A 26416-nucleotide genomic window follows, 5' to 3' on the forward strand; every position below is an offset into this window, starting at 1 on the left:
TCCAGGCACTAGGGGGTCTTATACCCTCTAAGCTGTACAGGAAGTAAAGGGTTAATATGTATTTGTCACAGTTGAAATGTGTCTGGCAAGGTAGTTTAGATGAATGGACCAAAGTATTCAGTCGTAGTAGTAGTAGTAGTAGTAGTAGTAGTAGTAGTAGTAGTAGTAGTAGTAGTAGTAGTAGTAGTAGTAGTAGTAGCAGTAGTAGCAGCAGCAGCAACATACTGCTGCTGCTGTTATTGTTGTTGTTGTTTATTATAGTGACTTGTGACATTTTACAATAGGAATACTCAAAAAGAAACATTTTTCACCCAACCCTTTCAAACTTATGTCACACTGATTCAAAATTTGACAGTAGTATGCATCACCAGGTTCATGCTAGCACCAATGGCTATAACGTGAAGCAGGGGAGAGATATATGTCTGTTTCCATTATTGTCTCCCTTCTGCAGATTACCTTGTTTGCAATCACTGCACTTAGACATATATCAACTTACCACAAAGACAACATTTAAAAGAACCTTTAATTTTTCATCTCTGTAGCAGCCGTCAATGTCCAAAAAGGAAATAGAAGAATTACTACGTAAAGGAGCATATGGTGCAATAATGGACGATGATGATTCAGGATCTAGGTTCTGTGAAGAAGACATTGATCACATCCTTCAACGTCGTACTCAGGTCATTCAGATAGAGTCTGAAGGCAAAGGATCGACATTTGCCAAGGCTAGTTTTGTGTCATCTTCTGACAGACAGGATATCTCATTAGATGACCCCGATTTCTGGCAGAAGTGGGCCAAAAAGGCAGATGTAGATGCAGATGAAATTAAATCAAGAGTAAGTCTTTGTCATTATTTGAGTGTGAATAGTCTAACTAGTGTGAGTTGTGGATGTTGAATATGAAATCTGAATCTGTATATCTGTTGTCAAAATTTGAAATTATCTGTATTGCAAACTTTACATGGTCAAAAATTGAAATGAGCTGTTGATGATCAAAGGTCTTGTCCCTCTAATACATAGAGCAGTTAGCAGTTAAATGTTCAATGAGTACTCAAGAACAATACTGTTTGTTTGACTGAAAACAGCTCCTAAACATAGTCATTCTATGGAACCAAGTATACAGAAAATGTCTATCAATGGATACAACCTACTGGTACCACAATTGACAAAAGTTTACTGTCAGGTGACTTCACTGTGATGTCACCTGACAGGATTATGCTGATAACATCTTGGTGATTCAGATGTAAACTGTGTAGTTCACTTCAAATTAGACTCCAATAAGGGGCAACATCAAAAGTTCAATATAATATATCTAACTTAATTGCTTAAGTTAGGTCCCAGACCCCCCCACCCCCCCATCTAACTTAACTGACCTAAAATTGAAAATCGTTTCAGACTCATACTGTATACTTCCACTTTCAAACAACGTACCAATATAATACTGAATTATAATTAAATAGAAAACCATTTTAACTCAGAAAAATACTTTTATTGAAAACCAACAGAACACAACAACACTGAATTTACATGTCGTCACATTGATTACTAATACTGGTATGTCTGGTTTCACTTTCTTTTTTGAAATGGGAGACATTTCGTGACTGGGTGTAGGCTCATCATGCATCAGCAACACTATGATCGGATGATTTTTGTTTAACTGAAAAATACAGGGCCTGTCGGGAAAGTGTAGGAATCGCCTTTGTTAACTAGTTCGACTAAATTGATTGTACAGATAGATTTGATTCATAAAACTTGACAGGATGTTTTGCAAACAGCAGGATACCACTTCCCATATAAAGGCCATTCCAAAGATTAGATCGGATGAAGTAACCATTTTCACTGGAGTAAAGAACTATATGTAGTAACATTGCAATTCAAACTGTAAAACATTTAACTGTCTCTGCAAAACATAGTTTCAACTAGAAATTGTATTTCCCAGCTCTCATGCTTTTTAGCCTTCAAGTTGTTTCTGTCGAGTCGTATATATTCGCACGTTTCCGTTGATTTTGACTGTGACATCGCACCACGACAGTGATGAACACGTTGACGCGGCGGCCACGGCTAGGCTTTCACATGCATGTTCCAACTATCATCTACAAACATCTATAAATCTGTTTGAAATTGCTAAACTATTGCTAAATAATTATTTCAGGCGATCGAACTTTTGATTTTCACGAAGGGTTGAATCAACATCAGTCGAACGATCAACTTGTTGCGTGTGTAGAAATAAACATTCGCAATACCACGCTATCTACGACAATTTAGTCCAAGTTGAGAGGTCACATCAAACATGACATCTCATCGGTAATTTCCGGATTTACATTCGTATTAGTTTCACGTTATAACTTATGGCCTAACTTAGAACCTTCGCGTAGTGGGATTTTGGCAACGTCCTCTCCACATAGTCTATTGAAATCAATTATCGTGAAGGTCCTTTAAAATTTAACACTGCGATTGAACGATCGGCTCTGATCACGTACCCACTGTGACTTCGTTAACTTTCAAACATATTTTTTAACGTATTTCAAAATAGATTGTTTCGACTCGACCTCCTGGGACATGAACTCGGCTAATTACCGTCGGTCATTTTTGTATTTGGCATGCCACAATTGCACAACTTTGTTGCGCTTTCCTGTACACCGGCCCAGGATTTGCCCTGTTGTTTTTTGATATATAACTCCCAAATCTTGTTCGTTAGTTTCTGAAAGTCGTTCGAAGGGCATTTATAAATTGTGTGAGGAGAACATATATGGACCAGAAAATTGTCCGAACCCTTCGTGTCTCGACGACGCCAACTGATGAAATGTGCGTACGCACACTCTGGATACCCACCTCGTTCCCAAATACCTATTTTGCAGCAAATTTGAAAGCTGAACCGCGTACCGCTGATAAATCGGACCGACTGTACGCAGTGTTTTAGGTAAAAGCAGCCTTGAAATCGTACTAAATTTGCCAAGTATGGCGTTAAATCGTTTTTGACAAACTAAAGCAATTAAGTTTTTTTGTAAACATCGATCTTTTGACGTCGACCCTAAGGTATCTTTATTACAATCAACTAAACACAAGGGAGCCCAATGCCAATTCTGTTCTACTTCATTTAACCAGGCAACAATTGTGGTGAAATCTGGAAATGATAATGATATACATGTAATAAAGGGCCAAGTTAGCTATGAGTCACATTTACATACTTCTTTATTTTTAGTATATTTTAATGAACTCATACATGTCTACACATATGTTATTTTGGGTATAAGGTGAGAAATGGAATAATAAAAATTAATATTATATGTATGTACTTTCTGGTCTTTTAAGAAATGAAACATTTTTAGCACAATTGAACTGAGGTTCAGTAGTGCTATAGGGATCTCCCGGTGTGTGTGTGTGTGTGTGTGTGTGTGTGTGTGTGTGTGTGTGTGTGTGTGTGTGTGTGTGTGTGTGTGTGTGTGAGTGTGTGTGAGTGTGAGTGTGTGTGTGTGTGTGTGTGTGTGTGTGTGTGTGTGTGTGTGTGTGTGTGTGTAAACAACTTATAGTCAAAAACCGCTGAACTGATTGCCATGATATTTGGTGGGTCCATTACCTTGGGTGTCTAGTTGGGAAATTGTTCAAATCAAAATGATCGCATCACAGGTGTGTGATTTTGGTAAAAAAATGTGATTTTTGGTCAAAAAAAAATTAAAACTCAGAAACTACTGGGCAGATTGGTGCGAAATTTGGTGGGAACATTGTTAAGGGGGTGAAAAGTAAGATATTATTTGAAATGACGCTCCAAAACGTGGGAAACGAGGGAAATAAACGCTATTCAATCAGTACACTCCACATCAGTGTCCTGTGTATTCTATTTATATTCCAGTGCGATTCGATCGATATATGTATTTCACTATGTAATATAATTAGATATTAATTATCGATTCAAGATACTGAAATAATTATAAACAAGAACTTGACGGAACTTTTTGATGTTATCTTTATTCATGTTATTCAGTATTGTTTTGGACACCTGAATTGTTGCCTCTTGCCCTTGATCTAATCATGGTTAAATAACACATCCTGTATGACACAGGATCGATTTTCGTTTGTGTCTAATTCTTTTGATCTATAATAGCATTTTACGTTGTGTTAGCTGATCAAAATAAAACAAGAAGGTCAACTTGATCTCCTACACATCTGTAGTTTTACATATTTAGCATGTTGAATGGAAGTCAGTCAACAAATTGAATGATTGTTATTAGTCCCCGCGGGACAGGGACTTATGGATTGGGTTCCTTCTGTCTGTGTGTCCGTCCGTCCGTCCGTCTGTCTGCAGCCGTTTCTTGGAGATGCTTGGATCGATTTTTTTCAAACTTTGTACAGGGGCAACATACAATGGCATACATATGCACATCAATTTGTTTCATGATACGATCCAATATGGCTGCCTAGCAGCCATTTTGTTTGCAAATTTTCCCTGTCTAAAGCCATAACTCAGACATGCTTGAACAGATCTCATTCAAAGTTGGTATTAGGGCAGTGTTCTATGACACACATGTGCGTATTCATTGTTGTCATGATACGATCCAGTATGGCCACTTAGCAGCCATTTTGTTTGTGAATGCAGACAGACGGACGGACGGACGGACACACAGACAGACGGAACCCAATCCATAAGTCCCCGTCCCGCGGGGACTAATAACAATCATTCAATTTGTTGACTGACTTCCATTCAACATGCTAAATATGCAAATTAAGATTTGTTCATGACATGATGATTCTCCATCAGTAATATACAAATTAGGGCTAAAAAATGTGTCTTTTTGATATAAAATCTTGATTTCCAAAAGTACTCTGCAGATTGGGCTGAAATTTAATGGAATGCATCTGGAGGTGTATAGATGAAAAAGTATTTAGCATATAATGATCTCATCAGTAATATGTAAATTAGGTGTAAAAATGTGAATTTTGGTAAAAAAATTATATCTCAAAAAGTACTTGGTCAGTGAGACTGAAACTTGGTGAGATGTTTCTAGAAGTGTTATAATGCAGCTTTTCTTGACAATTTTTGACAATTGGCCCTAGCAACCATGACCACGCTCTTAGCAACAACTAAATGGCAGTGTATTTTGGTCAAATAACAACATCTGGTAGGCAAGGAAGTAAACATTCAAAAAATGTATGCAAATATCCCTAGCAACCATGACCACACCCATAGCAACAGCCAAACAGTCGTGTATTTCACAAAGATAATGAGGGATTAAAAGACAAGTGAATAAACATTCAAAATATGTATGTAAATTTGCCTAGCAACAAGACCACGTCCATAGCAACAGCCAAATGATCATGTTTGTTACAAAGATAACAGATTAATAGACAAATGAATAAACATTCAAAAAATGTATGCAAATATACCTAGCAAAAAAAACCACCCATAGCAACATCAAAATGATCAGGAATATTGCTGAGATGACATCAGGGATTCATAGTCAAGTGAACAAACATTCAAAAAGTGTATACAAATATGTCTAGCAACAAGACCACACCCATAGCAACTGCCAGTGGATCGCTCATATTGCAATGATAACAACATGGTTGGATAGGCAACTGGAGTCATGATGGGTGAATGCTTAGTGTGACCGGCTTGGAATCTACAGGTTGCAGGTTCGAGCCCCGTCACTGCCTGCTGTTTGTTTCTGGTTTGAACCACAACTGTGCCTCAGTCAACCCAGCTGTATAGTGGGGCACCTGGTAGGATGTAGGTTGCAATGTGAAGGCTTTAATCCTATGCGCTTAAATGGCTGCAATGGATTGTATGCTCCCCGGGAAGTTGAGGAAGACTAAAGGGCTGTTGTGCCGTTCTGATCCGAGCCAGGGGTAAAAATTGTAAAGCACTTTGAGCACTGAGTGGGAAAGCGCTATATAAGAACCCAACATTATTATTATAATTAGTCATTCATCAAATAAACACATATACCTAGCATGGATCAACATGTGGATAAACATTTTTAATAAACTGTACAGTTGTGCTAAGAACGCCATTGGGGCTATTTTTTTTTGCTCACAGGATATTGGTATTATAAATCAACCCAGACAACGCAAACAGACAAGGAGATTTGGCAATCTTGATGAAGTCATGGAATTTACATCAGAAAGTGAGAGCGAGGAAGATGAGAAAAAGGTGTCCAAGAAACAACTACAGTCTGGTTGGACAAGGGTAGAGTGCTTCAGAGTTGAAAAGGGTCTTCTGACCTTTGGGTAAGTTTTGTTTTTTCATCTAAGTTTGCTAAAACTACCCACTTGTAATGAGTTCCTCTGTTTAAAATGATAAAGTGTGCCTCATTAATCACTGCAAAGGCAAACTGCTAATTAGTTCCAGGGTGCCCTCTAGAGGGTGACCTGGGACTCTTGTTTTACCGGCCGTTCTCACTTTCTATCCACTTTCGGCTTACAACTCTGTGGGGGGTCTCCACACAGTTTTGTTCCAGGTTTCCCAGCATGCATTGCGGCAAACGCTAGCCGTTCGGGACCCCCTATTTCCGTCGCTATTTGCGTAAGCTAAAAACTTTTGATAGCTGACAATATCGTGTTGGAGGTGGTACTATACTAAAAGTTGTGGAGTTGAGGGGTCATGTTTAGATGCTGACTCATTACATCAGAAACACATGGTGAAAGCGTGATCAGCGATCATAGTACAGTAAAGTTGAGTTTACGATGTGTGAACCTGTTTTGATCGAATTTGTGATTTTGTTAAATTAAGGGACAGATATATTGGTATCACACAGCTTGTATCTGTTTATATTGGTATCAAAACATTGTATGTGGTCGTTAGTTTTGTGCTCGACTACTCCCTATATCTTTTGGCGTAATCCTATAAAATATCGTGCTACTTATTTATGTGCATCAACATTGACCTCGGTATTTCTACATCTCCTCCAAAATTGTGCTCCTTTTGATGGGGTTAAATTAAAAATCAATGTTTGTTCGGTAAAATTACGTGGTGGGAGCATGGCACACTTCCGTGTTCATAATCGAATCGTCGATCTCCAGCTGAAGTCAGCGCTATCATTCATTTGCATTGTGCTACCCTTATATGGGAAAAATAGTGACGTATTCGAAGCAGGACATGAATGATGTCATGGCATATCATGAACATTAATCAGCTCAGTATGCAGGGAGATTTCAACTTTCGCATCATTGGACGATTGATATGATGACTGTTTGGAGTTCTCGTTTACAGCAACCATCGATGAGTTTTTAGTTTTAAATTCCGATCGGCCTAGTTTTGTTAGAACAGGGTTTTTGGAGACCATCCTACGTGAATTAAATGTTGGTTTTCCGGCGACTCGTCGCAAGTGATAACCTCTGAAAGTTTGACATATACCTACGTGTCAAATGGCGTTCAATGTTATGGCTGCCATGTTTTTAGTATAAATATTCTATTTCGGCAAGTATTTTTGATATAATTTTGATTTATCATCACTTACAATAGTATACAACTTCTATGAATGCTTGATTTCCGCTGAATATCATTTTATTTGTAACTTGAATGCAAGTAGCGACGTCAGAAAGATCAACATCGCCCTAAACAAACTTTGATTTGAATATGACTTTATCAACTGCTGTAACATAAAATATTTGTTCGAATTTTCGCCTTGTCGTGATTTCTAAAACAAAGTAGGTCTGCTGCTCAGACGTGAACGGATCTCGCTACTTTAGTCGGAGACACCGATCGTTCGTTTGCAGGTACTAGGTGGGGTTACGTGTTTTCTACATACCAAACTACCAAACCAGCTTGTTCCTCAGCAATCTTGGCCAACTCATTGCATCTTTCTTGCACACAATCAATGTTTACCACAATGTCATCTGTGGAGACTTCAATGAAAATCTCCTAGCACAACAAGTTCACCCAGTTGAGAAATTCATGTCCAGCTTCCAATTCAACCAAGTTGTTAAAACAGCCACCACACTCAAAGGCACCTAGTAATAGACCACATCTATGTCAAATCTGCACACTCACCTATTGGGAAATGCCCATGTCATGCAAACATATTACAGCTACCATGGTCCTGTAATATACCAGATGTCTCCCAACCCTTAGGTATGTAACCTTGTTTCACTGCCACACTATCCTACCCTCAATATATCCACTATCGGCCAATTTACACCAATCCAAACATCACCGCCTCTTCATGTCCCTAACTGTGCCCTGGAACTACGCTTTTGCTTGCGAATGTATACTAGTTAGATAGATGATCTCACTATCACTATACACTCACATGGATTGTTACTAAGGTGGTCACACAAAAAATTAAACTAAGAAATACACTGTAAACAAAGATAGCAACAGGGATTTTTAGACAAATGAACAAACATTCAAAAAGTGTATACAAATACGCCTAGCAACAAGACCACACCCATGCACTACACGAAAAGTCAAATTTACCCACCTTTACCCCTACCTTTACTAGGGATTTCAGTCACGTGACTTTTTTTTCGGTCACCGTGTGAAACGACACGTCTTACCTCAGATTTTCCTCATTAAAGTGCATTTAACACAAAAACCATTTTGATTTGCATTTGAAATATTAGTTATAAATAAATAACCTTCACTTTGAACAAATTTGATAGTAATTGAACCGGTAATAACGAAGTTACAGCGCGACAAAGTGCAAACTTGATCGAAAATTACGGCCGTATGCGCGGTCGCCCTTCGTGGACACTATTTTTCAACATGACCTCTCGACCTCTGTTCACTATTTCCCGCCTACGCATCACTGAACTGGACCATACCATACCGAAAAGGGGCGCATCTCAAAGAGGGGTGAATAGGCTATTGTTCGATGTGTCAAGTGAAAAAACCGGTTGAGAATTTTAAAAATGGCGCCAAAAAACAAACTTTTTTAACGTTTTTTGTCAATAATATTTGTTTACTTTAACTTCCTTAGCCCAAATTTATGAAAATATGTTATTGATAAGTAATTTTCAAATGATTATTTGGCCCCTTCGTATGGCAAAGTTATGCGTAGCGCCCGATTTGAAAATGGTCTCGCTACTGCTTGTTTACATCCGGGAACTGTAGCTGAAACGACGTGATTTTGAGAAGTTTGTAGAAGTGGCGACGATCTCAACTTGTGCGAAAATTTGCAGGTAGGACGTATTTTCAAATCATACTTAAGCGTAAATATGAATGTTAACACAATAAAGAAGTCGTACATGGTGTTTTGATGTGTCATGACACCTTGGAAATTGTTGAAACTCCATGATTTTGTTCGAAATAGAAAGTTTACGTGTACAAAATGGCGTCACATTTTTCAGGCCTGATGTTGTATTGAGATTGAAAGCAAGTGTTAGAGAATAGCAAATTAAAATAATTGTCTTTAGATACCAATTTTGATCGTATTTATGGGTTGCAGTATGTATACTGCAAAAAGGGGCGAGGGGGGACACCATCAAAATATGTATATGGCATTGCGTATTGTATTATCATACCAACTGTATCAGTGTATGGGTTGATACTCAGTCTCATCTTTATCAAACTATGCTAAACTTGAAAGTGGACTCATTTTTCCAAGGCTGGTTCAAACTTGATTATTGTGTTTGGTAATAATAAATTTGATCAGGTTGTATTGAGTTGTATGTTCTTATCTTGTGCAAGGTTTGTAAAATAACTTCAGTCTACATCATCTACAAGTATATTTGCCAGTTTACACAAACACAATGGTTACTGACACTATAGATCTGCAGAAATATTTTTTTTAAAAATGCTAATGGATTATTGTTTTTGTACATTTTTTCCAGTTCTTCTAAACATTTTGTAAATATGTCAGAGTCCATGGTCACTGGTGACATCTATAACTGTATTGTCCAGTTCAAGAAAGGGAAGAAAAGTGAATAAAGGAAGATGAGGAAATAGCATGGCACTTTCCACTACTGTTAGATCTTAAGAAGGGAGACCATGTCCTTGAGGATTTAGAATAGAAATAAAAATACTGTTGTACATAAATGAAATATGACTAGCACTTTATTCACATGCACTACCACAATGTGTCCATGTTAAAAATGTGTGGGAATTATGAATAGCAGTATTCCTCAGTGAATGAAACTACACTACAACCGTGGTTCATTCACTGGTCGACCTAAAATAAACCAAGAGTATTCAATGAGTTACAGTTTTGTCACACACATAGTTTCCATGGTAACATTAATGACATATTTACATATTATACAGCCCCAACATATATCTATGTATATGCCAAATTTGGTCAGAATCGCTCAAATATATCCAGAGTTATGGTCCAATAAATGATTTTCGCTAAACTATGAATAGGATCTGTTTCCATGGCAACCACCCCGCATAATTATTAAAATACTGTTCAAAATGGAGCTATCACCCAAGCATGCCATTAGTTGAAGTTTAGATCACAGTATAGTAGTTGTAGTCGAGGCAGGGATGTAAAAACAACAAAATTATTAAAAATATGGATTTGACTCGTTTCCATGGTAACGGCCACTTTTGATCAAAAGTATTAGTTTGGAAATGTAAATATTTCATCCTGATACATCACTGTGTGAAGTTTTGTTCAGATACTCAACAAACTTTTTTGAATAATGGCATCATTGAACTTACTGATGAATAATTCATTCATAACATTATATTAAAATCATGTTTCCATGGCAACGGGGTCATATGGACATATTATCTTTGATCTTCTTCAGTACATCCTATTTGAAACTTCATTCACTGAAAATTTGATGCAAATTGGTTGGGAAATAACAAAGATATGAAAGATTTATATTGATTCCACCCCCAATTTCAAGGTTAATTGGTGCCATTGTCCTTTCTAATTAACCATGCATTGTATTGCTGAGTATTGTCTGAAAAACGGGCCCATTTTTTCACCTAAAAAATACTGTATATCATGAATGCAAAGTCCGATTTACAAAATATAAACGGTATTACACTGTTCACTCCAAGATCTATCTAATGACATAATGTTTACTAGTGTAGGATACAGAACTAAAAATCACCTGAAATCCCTACCTTTACCCAATCTTACCCTACCTAACCACCATCTCTGTCCAGGAGTAGTACAGGATGTAGTACCACTTTCGCCTTAGCAATAGCCAAATGGTCACATATATTGCAAAGATAACAGGGATTAATAGACAAATAAATAAACATTCAAAAATTTGTGTAAATATGCCTAGCAACAAGACCACACCCATAGCAACAGCGAAATGATCACGTACATTGCAAAGATAACATCTGGGATTCATAGACAAGCAGGGCTCGAAATGCCGGGATGGGACTTATGGATTGGGTTCCGTCCGTCCATCCAGAGCCGTTTCTTGGAGATGCCTGGACTGATTTTTTTCAAACTTGGTACAGGGGCAACATACAATGGCATACATATGCATGTCAATTTGTTTCATGATACGATTAGGTATTCTAAGTGAAAATTAAGGAAGTGAAAAGTTGGAAATGTTTGTCATTCCCAACTAGCATTATAGAAAGACAAATTCTCTGTTTCAAACCTGATGAAAATCCGTTCACCCATTCCGGAGATATGTCAGGTAAATCAGCAAGAGAAGTGTTCAAATGTTTATTCACCCCAGAGTTGATTAGCGACATCGTAACCGAAACCAACCGTTACGCTAGTCAGAAACCTGGTGACCTTGAAAACAGAAGGTCTGAATGGGTTGATATAACTACCGATCAGTTCGAAGTATTTCTTGGGCTTACTCTCGCGATGGGGTTAGTCGATAAGAAAGGGTCATGTCGAGAATATTGGTCTCAAAATTGGTTAACTCAAACTCCAGCTTTCGGAAGACACATGCCCCGTCTACTGTATTGCCAGATACTTCGTTATGTGCATTTTGTCAACAATGAAACATTAGTGACAGACCGGAATGACCCTATGTATGACCGGCTTGGTAAAATACGACCTGTCGTTGACAGAATATTGTTGAGATTTAGAGCTATGTATTCTCCGGAGAGACAGCTAGGCTTGGATGAAAGTATGATTAAATTTAAAGGTCGGCCGGGATTCAAACAATACATCAAAAACAAACCTACTAAGTGGGGAATAAAGGTATTCAACCTAGCAGAGTCAACTTCCGGGTATGTGTTGAACTTGAAAGTTTACCAAGGGAAAGAACTACAAGTTAGTGAGGGCTCTGTAACAGAAAGTGTAGTCATGAATCTAACCCGTCCATATTACAACAAAGGACACGAAGTGTACTGTGATAATTACTATACAAGTCCAGCACTGTTTACCAAGCTTCAAGGTAAAAAAATACTAGCTTGTGGAACTGTTAGGCCAAACAGACAGGGACTACCCACAGAAATGAAACCCAGTAGCACAGTAGTTAAGCGTCTTACTCGGGAGAGTTTGTACACTGGCGGAAAGGCAGATTAACTGCAACAGCTTGGAGAGATTCTAGGGTAGTGAATACTCTAACTACCTTACCTATAAGTGATGACAGTACACCCATCATCAGAGCTGTCAAGGTCCGTGGCACATGGGAACGTCAGCTAGTTCAATGCCCAGTAGTTGTTGAAAGATACAAGTACATGATCTAGCTGACCAACGCCTGTCCACCTACAAACGGCATATGAAGGGGCTGACTTGGTACCTGCAGATCTTTTGGTACATCTTAGAAGTATGCATTGTCAATGCTTACATTTTAGAAAAATAGTCATATCAAGACCTCCATGATCATACTGTGTTTGACAGGTTAAATTTCCTGCATGTACTGATTGCCATGATATTTGATGGGTGTATTACCTTGGGTGTCTAGTTGGGAAATTGTTCAAATCAAAATGATCTTACTACCAGTGTGATTTAGGTCGAAAAATGTAATTTTTGGTCAAAAAACTTACTCAAAAACTATTGGGCAGATTGGTCTGAAATTTGGTGGGAACATTCTTCGAGGTGTTTAAGCATTCAAAATATGTTTGCAAATGTGCCTACCAACAAGACCATGGCCATAACAACAGCCAAGTCATCTTATATATTACAAAGATAACAGGAATTGATAGACAAATGAATAAGCATTCAAAAATGTAAGTAAATTTGCCTAGCAACAAGGCCACACCCATAGCAACAGCCAATCAGTGATGTATTTCATAAAGATAACCATGTGGATGGATAGACAATTGAATAACCATTCAAAAAATGTTATTTGCCTAGCAACAAGACCACACCCATAGCAACAACCAAATGATCAGATGTATTGCAAAGATAACAGGGATAATAGATAATAGAATGAACATTCCAAAAATGTATGTAAATTTGCCTAGCAACAAGGCCACAGCCATAGCAGTAGCCAATCAGTGATGTATTTCACAACGATAACCATAGGGATGGATAGACAATTGAATAAACATTCAAAAGCGTATATTATTTGCCTAGCAACAAGACCACGCCCTTAGCAACAACCAAATCACGTATATTGCAAAGATAACTTTAGGAATTGATAGACAAATGAATAATCATTCAAAAAAATGTATGCAAATATGGCTAGCAACATGACCACGTCCATAGCAACAGCCAAATGATCACATATTTTGCAAATATGATACAGACACATTCAAAAATTGTATGCAAATGTGCCTAGCAAAAAGACCACACCCATAGCAACAGCCAAATGATCACATATATTGCAAAGATAACAGGGATAAATAGACAAATGAATGTATGGATAATCATTCAGCTAATGAACGCCTATACCTAGCATGGATCAGCATATGGGATTTCATTTTTAAAAACTGTACAGTTGTGCTACAATGCCATTGGCGCTATTTTTTCAAAAAGAATTTTATTTATTCTACAGGTCTTGCTGAAAAAACAGTGACATTGAACGATTTTAATGCATTATTTTTACAATCAAATTAACCTGTATTTTAAAAAATCTTGTTGTGATGTGAGCCACACATTGGACGTGCTGACATCCCTATTGTTACAGAACACCAACCATACACTGAGTTCAAAGTTTTCAGTGAAGTTGTTAGTTTACTGTGTGTGTAAATATACTAGCCCAGTGTTCTCCCCAGGATTTTGTCACAAGAGGGGGTAATTCTTGCTGAGTGGAGCGAGGCACTGCGCGCGCGTAGCACACGCCGGGGATTGCTTTTGAAATTTACATCTTGAAATGGTGGCTTTTGGTGGCACTTATTTTAGCCATTTTAACCCATTTTAATCATGTGAATTTCAACACAGCTGCAGTGTCAAAGTGAGTTTTGATATCTTAATGTTTAACCCTTTCACCATGAGAACCCGGTATACCGGGACGCGCTAGGGCGCCCACGAGAACCTGGTATACCGGGACGCCAAAGTTCATTCACCTTCATCGCCGTAAAACCGTTGAACGGCAGCTATTGCTGCAAAATTTGCTGCCATAACTAGTTCCACACATGCGTATTAGCCTTGTTTATGTATACTGCCATTTTGAATGCGTGACAGTGAACGGTAACTGAAGTACGGCCTAAAAACGAGCGATCGTAATTTTTATGTGCGTTTTTCGCTAACAAAATCGAATTTAAACATGGCGGAGGTAATTAACGGCTCCCATAGCATGGTCTACGATAGAAATTATGGCACTGTCCTTGGATATTTCGACAGAATTTGACTCGAAATACATCGTTGAATACAAGTGCTTAGCTGTGGGAACACATTGTACTCGTGTGTAAGCATCAAATTCCCGCTTCTGTCTATTTGAGCTACTGTCAGCAATTTACGTCTAGATTTTTGAATGTCGGCAAATTTACGCAATCTTGTGACAGGTACCGACGCCCATACTAACGTCTTGGTTGTAATTTTTGGCTATAAAATGGATTATTTTTGTTTTATTTCTTTTTGTTACGGCTCAATAATGACTTGTATTAACACAAACTCACTGTGTACAGGTCAGTGGAGGGAAACTTGTGCACGATCGGGGCGATTTTCCAATCGGATTTTTTGCATGCGATTTTCAGCGTAAAATTCAAAATTTCAACATGGCCGAAGCAAAATTGTCTCCCCTAACATTGTTTACAACGTAAATAAAGGTGCTGTTCGTAGAAATTTTCATTAAATTTTGACTGTCGATACATTGTTTTATACAAGGACATGGCTGTGTGAACTCAAAACAGTTTATGTAGGGATCAGATTGTCGCAACGTTAGTTGAAAGTTCCGACTGCATATTTGCTCTTGAGGATAAGCATGTCGGCAAAAAGCGCCACTTTGGCATCCCGATTCGGACTCGCATACTTCCAACTTGTGGGCATTTTTTATTGTTTTTGGGCATAAATTTAGTGGTAATTTTTTGTTGTTCTGTCAAATAATGAATTATATTTACTCAAACTAACTTTTCAAAAGGTATTGAGGTGACGACTTCAGATATTTTAGTACACTTTCATTGCCAGTGCGGCACAGACTGTGTCGTAATCGGATTAGTGAGCCGTTGATTAATTTCGTTCAAATTATTATTATTTAAAATAACATTTTTTATCAAATTTTCGCCCATTTTGAGTATACAACCAGAATATATTAGTTTTGTAGGAACATGAATGTTGGTATTTTGCATTTTATTTGTGATATAAATGTATTGTTTATTTGTGATATGACAATAAATAAGCAACACTCATTTTTTTTAACGAAATTTTATCATTTTACCCCAAATTCTAGCTGTATATTTGATGTTTGGATGTGTGTAATTGGAAGTGTAATGTAGAAAATTTATTTGGCTTTAAAATGATACCTAAGTTTCAAAGATTAAACAATTCTAAGTATTTTTATAACAATTTGATAACATAACACTCACTCATACTTTTATTATGTGTATGCTAATGAGGGGGCCTAGTGGATAGCATACAGTCCCATGTGGAGAATAGTGGTGAAAGAGTTAAATAGCGACAGAATTAAGTCAAATTTACTTGTCAAAAAAATTAGTTTTTTTAATAGTTTGTGCTAATAGTTACTCAAATAACTCTTTTCAACACAAATGCTGAAAGAGTGTAACAAAACAAAATCTTCAACTTTGTGTAAAAAATTGCAGCAAATTTCAAGATGTTTCAAGACAGTTGTAGTGTTTACTACAAAATGAAATCCATTTTCAAAAGCTTCATTGCATCATCACCATACCACTACCAAAACAAACAAAAGTCCAACACATAAGGTTGAAGATAACTTTGCCTTTATGCACAGATATTCGCATACAGTGATTCAGTGTACTGTTTCCTAGTTGACTTCTCATTAGATTTATCATTTAATTCCTGGATTTGAGAACTGCTCAGAATGATGGACTTAGTATTTGCGGTGACGCAAAATCATGCGTATTATTCGCAATGGAAATTAATTTTATGCATATTTGATCGAACGATCCGTATCCTGTACGCAATGAATTTTGTTACATTTGCCATGCCCCCTCGATGGACGATACAGCATCGTACTGATTGAGAGTCAATTGTTTTTATTTTGATACATAATACTATTATAGACCACTTACGAACTTGTACCCTGGCCCTGTTACATTCAATGTAAAAAAGAAACAACACTAATGTTGCAATATTTGTTGCCATTGTTGTGTCTAACTGGAAAATTACTAGAACATGCCAAACACAGCTGCACAGGTTCAAATGGACACTCAACATGTCACGCTCTGGCTCCAACGTCAAAAAACTCACTGTAAGACATGTCTGTGGATGTCTTCAGCATGTTCAGGTTTTATTTACAAAAATAGTCAGAAACGATACGGCATGGCACCTTCAGTTAGCACAGGTCTTTTTTGAAAGAAGACGAAACCGCTTCAAGTCACTCTGTGGGTGGTAATGAACTCAATCAAAAGAAAATGAAATTAAACGAATTGGAATTACATAGTTTTCAAGAGGGACAGGTATCAGCCAAAACTTTCTGCTACGACGACTCACTAAGATTTTGAAAGGTCAAAGATTGTACTATGACGACACATGCAACGTCCAAACTATTAAACTAAAGGGAAGGGATAGAGGGGGAACTTAGCGTTCAACTTCAATACTGACGTAGCCATGGAAAATCTTACTTGCATGTTTTTCATTAAATAGACACAGTGACTTTGAAAACCATAGATTTTGGAGTACATTTAGTGTACACGAAAAAACAGACCGTTCCGAGACTATTGTCATGGCCCACTCGCCCACAGTGCCACCACGTGTTTATCCGTGTTGTCTTCAAGTGACGAAGCCTTCTCACCCGATATCTCTGTAAGTTTGATCATGGTTCGATGGGTACGAAAATATTAGTCCATTTTCGTTTCGATTACAATTCAATAGTTAACCCTTTGAACCCCAAGCCCCTGAGAGGGTATAATATAGGTGTTGGTACCATGTTACATAACACCTGGTGTCAAAACTGACCAAGGATGACCCAGGAAAACTATATATTTATGGAATCTACATATATCAGAGTTTCCAAAAATATGCAAATTTATGTCATGTGACCTCATTATATATTCAAAATGGCCACCAAACCAGTAAAGTTATGAAATATTTTTCACATTTTTAGCACAACTGAACTTGTTCAGTAGTGCTATAGGGATCGCCCTGCGTCTGTCTGTCTGTGTGTGTGTGTGGATGTGTGTGTGTGTGTGTGTGTGTGTGTGTGTGTGTGTGTGTGTAAACAACTTAAAGTCAAAAACCGCTGAACCGATTGCCACGATATTTGGTGGGTCCATTACTTTGGGTGTCTAGTTGGGAAATTGTTCAAATCAAAATGATTGCATCACAGGTGTGTCATTTGGGTCAAAAAATGTGATTTTTGGTCAAAAAACTTAAACTCAGAAACTACTGGGCGGATTGGTGCAAAATTTGGTGGGAACATTCTTAAGGGGGTGTAAAGTAAGATTTGTTCATGACGGGATGATTCCATCAGTGATATGCAAATTAGAGCTAAAAATGTGTCTTTTTGGTTAAAAATCTATAATTCTAAAACTACTGAGCAGATTGGGCTGAAATTTAATGGGAATGTATCTAGGGATGTATGGACGAAGAAATATTAAGCATACCATGATTCCATGAGTGATATGCAAATTAGGTGTAAAAATGTTCATTTTTGGTCAAAAACTTATATCTCAAAAAGTACTTGGTCAATTAGTCTGAAACTTGGCAAGATGTTTCTGAAACTGTTATTCTGCAGATTTTCTTAAAAACATTTTGACAAAATTGGCCCTAGCAACCATGACCACACCCTTTAGCAACAACCAAATGACAGTATATTTTGGTCAAATAACAACATCATCTGGTAAGCAAGTGAGTAAACATTCAAAAAATGTATGCAAATACCCTAGCAACCATGACCACGCCCATAGCAACAGCCAAACGGTGGTGTATTTCACAAAGATAACAATAGGGTTTAATAGATAATTGAATAAACATCCAAAAAATGTATGTAAATTTGCATAGCAACAAGACCACGCCCATAACAACAGCCAAATAATCACGTATATTGCAAAGATAACAACAGGAATAGAAAGACAGATGAATAAACATTCAAAAAATGTATGCAAATACCCTAGTAACCATGACCACGCCCATAGCAACAGCCAAACGGTGGTGTATTTCACAAAGATAACAACAGGGTTTAATAGACAATTGAATAAACATTCAAAAAATGTATGTAAATTTTCCTAGCAACAAGACCACGCCCATAGCAACAGCCAAATGATCACGTATATTGCAAAGACAATATCAGGAATTCATACACAAGTGAACAAAAACATACACAAATGTATGCAAATATATCTAACAACATGACCACGCCCATAGCAACAGCCAAATGATAGCATTTATCGTAAAGATAGCAACATGGTTGGATAGGCAACTGGATAGTTATTCAGCAAATAAACACCTATTGTTAGCATAGACTAGCATATAGATAAACATTTTTAAAAACTACAGTTGTGCTACAACGCCATTGGCGGTATTTTTATAATTTGTATTGGTGAGAGTACAAAATTCTCAGTTTTTTATAGAATTTTAGCCCACAATGTTACCAGCCTGTGGAATGATATAGAAATATTACATAATATGTAAAGATTTATGTATGTAATTTTGATTTTCACCCTGGTAAACATGTGGTAACTCGTTATTTTTGCATGCAATTCAAGGAGTGGAAGTACCATATTGCAGGATTGTTTGAGTCCAAACTGACGAATGATGATCTGATGAACCATATATTTTTGAACTGGTCATAAAAAAAGCATCCCAAAAATATGCAAATATTGGTCATGTGACCTCATTATATATTCAAAATGGCCACCTTTACAATAAAATTATTGAATGCTCTGCCCATTTTTCAATTTGTATGGGTAAGAGTATAATATTTTCAATTTGTTATTGCATTTTATCCCTCAATGTTACAAGGCTGTGCAATAATATTGAAATATTACATCATATGTAAAGATTTAGGAGCAAAACTCTGATTTTCACCCCATACAACATATGGCGAACATATAGTAACTTGGTACTCTTGAACAGGGATTCTGAGAGTGACAGTGCCATATTACAGGATCGTTTGAGTCTAAACTGACCATATTTGACCATACATAACCAAGTATTTTTGGAATAACCAAAAGATAGCGGTCCCAAAAAAATGCAAATATCGGTCATGTGACCTCATTAAATATTCAAAATGGATGCCATTACAGTCAAGTTATTGAATTTTATATAATATTTTCAATTTGTATAAGTGAGAGTAAAATATTTTCAATTTTTTATTGTAATTTTAGCCCTCAATGTTGCAAGTCTGTAGAATAATATGAAAATATGACATCATATGTAAAGATTTGGGCCAAAAATCTTTGGTTTTAGTCATTATGTACTAGGCAAACATACAGTAATTTGATATGTTCGGCATACCATTCAACAAGTGAAATAGTCATATTACATGGGTGCCAGAGTCCAAACAGACCATGTTTTACCATACATAACCAAGTATTTTTGGATACATCCAAAGACAGTGGTCCCAAAAATATGCAAATTTTTGTCATGTGACCTCATTAAATATTCAAAATGGCTGCCATTACAGTCAAGTTATTGAATATTTCACAAATTCTTCAATTCGAGTTGGTGAAACCTGAAACATTCTTCATTTTTCATTGCACTTTGTTGTTCAATGTCATAAGCATGCAGAATTATATGCAAATATTTTATAATATGTAAATATTTGGGCACCAAATCTTTGTTTTTAGTCATCATGTACAGGGTAAACATATGATATATCTGTGACATGATGCAAAAAATGTAAATGCATGTATCATATTACAATACAAGTGTGATTGAGTCCAAACTGGCCAAGTGTCATCTGGTATAACCATATATTTGTGGAATCAAAATGCAACATGGATCCCAAAAATATGCAAATTGTTGTCTCATGACATCATTAAATATTCAAAATGGCCTCCAATACACAAATCATAGTTTTCTTGATACATTTTTTTCTATATTTTGAAGGTGGACGTAAGACTTTTTTTTACTTTTCATATCATTCTATTGCTCATTATTACATGGTTGTGCCTTAGCATGCAAATATACAACAACAAACAATATCTATAACATAAAAATAATCTTTAATATTCATCAAGTGCTGAATGTATGTGGTAAATCTGAAATGTCATCCCACAATATAAAAAGGAGGAGTATCATATCACTCGGGCCCTAGGCCCCAGGCCATCGGTCGAATGTGACTTCTCTTTGTCTAATATTACTATACACTTTTCAACTCAGTGTGACACAGAGGACCCAAAAATAAATAATTTGGTCACATAACTTCACTGCTCTTTCAAAAATAGCTGACAGTCTCTAAAAAAATTGACAGAATCTGTGATATTTTTTATTAGCATTGGTAGTATAAGAAAAAAAATAAAAATGAGACACTAACACTCATGAGAAGTCAGGGAGTAGATAAATGGCAAAGATTTGGTAAATTGTCATTGCTACAGTACTTGTTACTAGTAGTTGCAATGTACATGTACATGCAAAGTCAATTGACAGTCCCCTAGTATGTTACTACATGTGTATTGTTGAACTTGATTTTGATACATGAAACATTTTCAGCATACGGTCCCAAACACCAATGGCAGCATCTGGTATAAAATATATGGATATTGTAATCTCAACAGTGCCACGTGACATAATTGGCTATTCAAAATGACTGAAAATCTTAGGTAATCTGATATCAACAATATTTTCGGTTGTGTTCATCAGAAGTGTTGAGGATTGAACGTATGATGGGCAACACATGTAACAATAAACTTACATAAATTCAGACAAAAAAAGTATTTTACATTGTACATGTGCTACTGTTGATCTCGTTGGCATGTATCACATTGTGGTATCTAAACTATCCACATGCATACATAAACCTACATTGCTTCATTTGTGAACTACATGTAAAACTGTAAAACCAAGTTGATACAGGAAGATAACAAACAACAAGACACTAACAACATCTTGTATGATGCTCTCAAATAAACTAGTGATACAGCATACAAATGTAAGAATTTGAGCTACAAACAACTATACAACACTATTTGCAATATAAATGTTATTAAAATAAGAAGAAAATAATATGTAGATGATAAAATAAGGTACAAATCATAGACTAATATTGTCATGAACAGTTACACATGTGCATGTAGTTTTTTATTTTTACATTTTGAGAATATACATGTAATACCACTGTCAATGTTCATCCTTATTTCTTGAGTGTGTAAGGAGTTGTAGCTCACTGTTCAATCAAGTAATGCCTCTTCCTGGTACACTCTTTTGGGTATGAAAATTGTCCATACACAGCTCATCACCAGTATTGAGTAGACCCTTCAAAATATCAATTTCAATAGGTGCAGGCTTATCCCAGGTTTATTGTATTCTTTTCCTGAAATTCAACAACAAGAATGACAAGGTTTATTATTCTCAATATTTCTTTTGTATGTTGACTCTGGCTGATGTCGAGACTCTGGCTGATGTCGAAATTGCAAATCATACAATGCACAAAACAACAAAACACTTGAACTGAAAATAAAAATTGCAACAAGGAAAAAATGAAAATAAGTTTCATTGTACAATGGAATGCCCACATGTTTGTATGCATGTCTACATTTTTCACAATATTTCAACATTGCTAGAGTTCAAACATACTCTATAGAACAAGAAATGAACTATGTGTATCTTGCTATTATTTCAATGAAACATGTACATAACTGTCTACCTCTGAGATACACTTCACACATAACATTACATAAGCAGATGACTTATCTCGATAGTTCAATAGTTTAATATGTTAATACTCATGAAATTCAGTTGAACACTTGTCAAGAAAAGTTACAATTTGTTTATATAATTTATTACACATTTACTTTGGTCTGAACTGATTGATATGTGTAACCTGACTCGAATATACAAATGAAGTATCAGAAAAAGTATTGCTTGTTTTGAGATAATAACCATGACATACTAAAAATCTGACACTCTAAAAAAATGGAAATTAGAAATACATGGTCACCTAATTCTAGTAGTTTCAAAATTCATTTCTGGCTGTTTTGAACAGAGTACACGAATACATTTCATTCATAATACAACACATAGAAAATTCTGAACATATTCATATTTACCTTGATTGTGTTGAAGTCTTCCGAAAGTGATCCCAATGTTTTCTGCTTGCCTTGCCTTCTATCTCTGTCACCTGGCATCAACACATGTCTGTGTTGACATCCCAAGTCCCGTTGCATTCTATGTATAGCATTCAGATTTGCGATGTCAAATATGTTGACATTGTTATCATTCAGATAATTACTTTACAACGAACAGTTTGTTTGATTGCCGTGCACCACAGTGTTTATAGATACCTTGCCCACGCTGACGATCATAAATACAGCAATGCCTATCATAATTTCGGAGCGTCGCCATTTTGACATCGTACTATTAGCTGACCTTACACTTCTTCAATGACACGACACTAGCCATTTTACGACCGAGGTTCGATTTGTTGACACTACAATCTCCAATATGGCGGACCTTGATCCCATGTGTGTCTATACACAGTTCTGACGTGTTGAACACTGATTTTCAACAACAAAAACATCAAAAATAGCCTAGAAACGTCCCCAACCTACTACGGATCTGTGCGTAATGGTCGCGTTCTCGCCATTTTTAAAAACTCGCACAAATTTTGCTCAAAATTCATGTAAAAATCACGGTTTTCTTGTGTCAAACACGGTCAAACGTACATACTACAACATAATGGGTGTATGGCTCCCTAGCTTACTCATATTTGACAGCTGGCCCCTCAGCAATGTCTTTAACTATGAGTTACATTATCAAGTTGTAAATAGCGTGTGTTAGCTTAATCTCGCGGATAAATACCGTCGAACGGCAACTAAAGGGTTAAGGAACTAGAATGAACCATTTTGTTCATTTTAGTGACATTTTATTTAGTATCATCTATTAAAGTAGTATCGGTGAACAACACAAGCCTTTCAAAGTTTCACATTTCATTTTGTTTTTGTACCGTAAACCACAGACAATTAAGAAAATGCAAACAATCCAGCAATCTGAGTCGGCTTCAAGTTCGCCCTGAAAAGGGCCACAATGTTTGTTTCGATCTTGCCTATTGCTACTCTGAGTCCAGTCGCCATTTCAGCGACATAATATTGTAACAGTCCCAGGGGTAACAGTAGATCTGTTAGCAAGATTATTGTAACATTGTAGCGAGTATCAAAGCATCACCAGCCCAATCACCAACCACGATTATAAATCGTTACAAGTTTGGTGCACAAGTCAACATAGTACAAGCTCATGCATGGCAATACCAGGGCCTTGGGAAGTGGAGTTGAATATCTGGGTTATGGAAGTACGGTTTTGACTTTTATGTTGTTGATAAATGAGTATTTGTTTTACATGTTCTAAAAGAATTATGGTTGTCAGTACAGTACAGTAACAATCCTAAATGGTCAAGTTGAGTTGAGCAATCGCGATGTTCTGCAACACATGGCATCCGTACATAAACATCGAGATGCAAGGGCTGAACGTATTCAGTTATTCATAAATGTCTGATTATCAGCCAAATGATCATGTATATTGCAAAGATAGCAACATGGTTGGATAAGCAACTGGATAGTCATTCAGCAAATGAACACCTATTGTTTGCATTGACTATAGCACATGGATAAGCATTTTTAAAAACTGTACAGTTCACTGTACAATATCTTACCCACAACTCTCTCTGATTGGTATGCTTGGAGGTTCCTTATTTTATAACTTTTTCAATAATCCATACTTTTCAACATTTTAAGCATAGAAATTAAGTTTAATTAATATGTAGCAAAAGTACGATTAGGAATCAAAATTAAAGTTCTAAATTTTGTACAAAAATGAATCAACAACTAAATTAAGCATGTGCTGTGAATAAAACACTTTTCACTGTCAAAGTGTCAATAACTTGGGTAGTCAGTGTGTATGATGAGTTTTAGTATGTAAATTTCTTTTGTCATACCTATTCAAATAAATCTATATCTTTGGCAAAGTCATAACAGGTGCATATATTTTCCTTAGTTTCGTCGCAAATATTCTTCATGTCTTTCAAGAAAATCTGTTGACAAATTTCTAAAATTGCTACTCCTACAATAAATCACTGATACCAGAACCGATGAAAATGGGTATTCAGAAACTCATCAGCGGCAATTCTACAATTGCCAAATGGAAAAAATGTTTTTACAAAACCCTATACACTGGTGAGATTTGTCTGACTTGAAGGAGATGATGTCCAACACTACAAATCAGAGAGAGTTGTGGGTAAAATGTTGTACAGTGCAGTTGTGCTACAATGCCATTGGTGGTATTTTTATAATTTGCCTTGGCCAAATAACTTAGTAAATACTGTCATCTCACAGATGGGGTCGCTGGGAAGATATTATAAGAACTGGAAAATTCAAGAGGAAACTTGGAGAAAAGGATGTGGAGGCTGTTTCAAGAACAATTGTAAGTCAATGGATTTTTTATTTTTGTGTCAATCGAAGGAAAAAAGTCAAAAATTGAAATGAGCTGTTGATGATGATCAAAGTTCTTGTCCCTCTAATACATAGAGCAGTTAAATGTTCAATGAGTACTCAAGAACAAAACTGTTTGTTTGACTGAAAACAGCTCCTAAACATAGTCATTCTATGGAACCAAGTATACCTGATTACACCTCATGTATGTGTGCCATACATTGTTGGCACGTGTGTGTAATCAAATGTGAATTATTCTAGTGTACTCTAGGGCAGCCTTTAGTAAATATACAACAACAGTACTTATAAATGCATAAGGAACTTGTGAGACAGTCAGAATAAATAGATGTAATCTATGAATAAAAATTCTTTTTCAAGGTATTCAAAGGCAAGACATATTAGGTAAACACCTGAATATATTTGAATGTTATGGAACAGAACAACATTAACAGTTATACGTGTGAAAAGTGTTAATATTCGCACGCACCAAATAGAACCCAATAGAACATACCTGAGATATAAAATAAGCTGATTAGACTGGGAATGACATGAATAATCTATTAATTCCAAGGGGTTTCAGCATTCCGAGACGGAAAACGATTTCCTCTTCCTTCAACCTCAATAGTTTCTCATCGCCAGAAACCTTACAATTTCCTGAAATAGACATATCTGATACACTGTGATCATTGGTAATAAAATGCATAGATACAGGATAGTTATGATTCTTTTGTCTGGTCAGACGGAGATGTCCCACGAAACGATTACCAAGACGACGTACAGTCGAACCTATACACACACACACACACACCACACACACACACACACACACACACACACACACACACACACACAACATATTTCTGGCATTTAGTGCAATACACTACGTTAGTACTAATACAAGTAAATCTACTCATAAGAGCCACACTGTTCTTAGGGCCAAAACATGATTAGTATTAATAATGAAACGACATGTACCACATCGAGTACGATCGCATGGAAATAAACCAGCATTAACTTCTAATCCATGTTGTTCTGTATGGACACCATATCTCTAAGACTAGTATCACAACGCCAAGCTGTTAAAGGTACTTCAGGAAATAATGAATTGGTAACCCTATTAGAACGTAAGATATTAAAATGCTTGTATATAATGTTCTTAACTCTAGTGGAAAAAGGATGGTATGTTAGAGCCAATATGGGACGATTGTTGTTACTCTTCTGATAAAACACGACTGTCCTAGGTCCACGGACTATAAGGTTGCGTGCTTCTGTTGGTAATTCGCGAGTGGATATAAAAGCATTAACAATATCCATAATCTTGTGTTATAGCTCTGCACATGTTCTAAACACTTTGCAGGCAGAAAGCAGTAGAGATTCTTTGATTCTTTGAAATGTTAAAATCATATCTGAAGACCACAAAGAATATAAGCTATACCTTAAAATCTGTATG

The 26416-nt window shown here is 36.5% G+C and overlaps 1 protein-coding gene across 9 annotated transcripts in view; it reads left to right on the plus strand.

The window, feature by feature from the left end:
• Positions 1 to 26416, plus strand: part of LOC144437420 (chromodomain-helicase-DNA-binding protein 8-like) — a 204858-nt gene that overhangs the window by 80030 nt on the left and 98412 nt on the right. For 7 of the 9 annotated variants that reach the window (XM_078126352.1, XM_078126353.1, XM_078126357.1 and 4 more), the window contains 3 exons: positions 543 to 833; positions 6031 to 6221; positions 24871 to 24958. In XM_078126352.1, coding sequence (XP_077982478.1) covers positions 543 to 833; positions 6031 to 6221; positions 24871 to 24958 — 570 coding nt within the window. The remainder of the gene's footprint in view (positions 1 to 542; positions 834 to 6030; positions 6222 to 24870; positions 24959 to 26416) is intronic. The other 2 variants (XM_078126354.1, XM_078126356.1) reach the window with 1 other exon arrangement.

This window comes from Glandiceps talaboti, chromosome 7, assembly GCF_964340395.1.
Source record: "Glandiceps talaboti chromosome 7, keGlaTala1.1, whole genome shotgun sequence".
NCBI classification, from domain to species: Eukaryota; Metazoa; Hemichordata; class Enteropneusta; family Spengelidae; genus Glandiceps; species Glandiceps talaboti.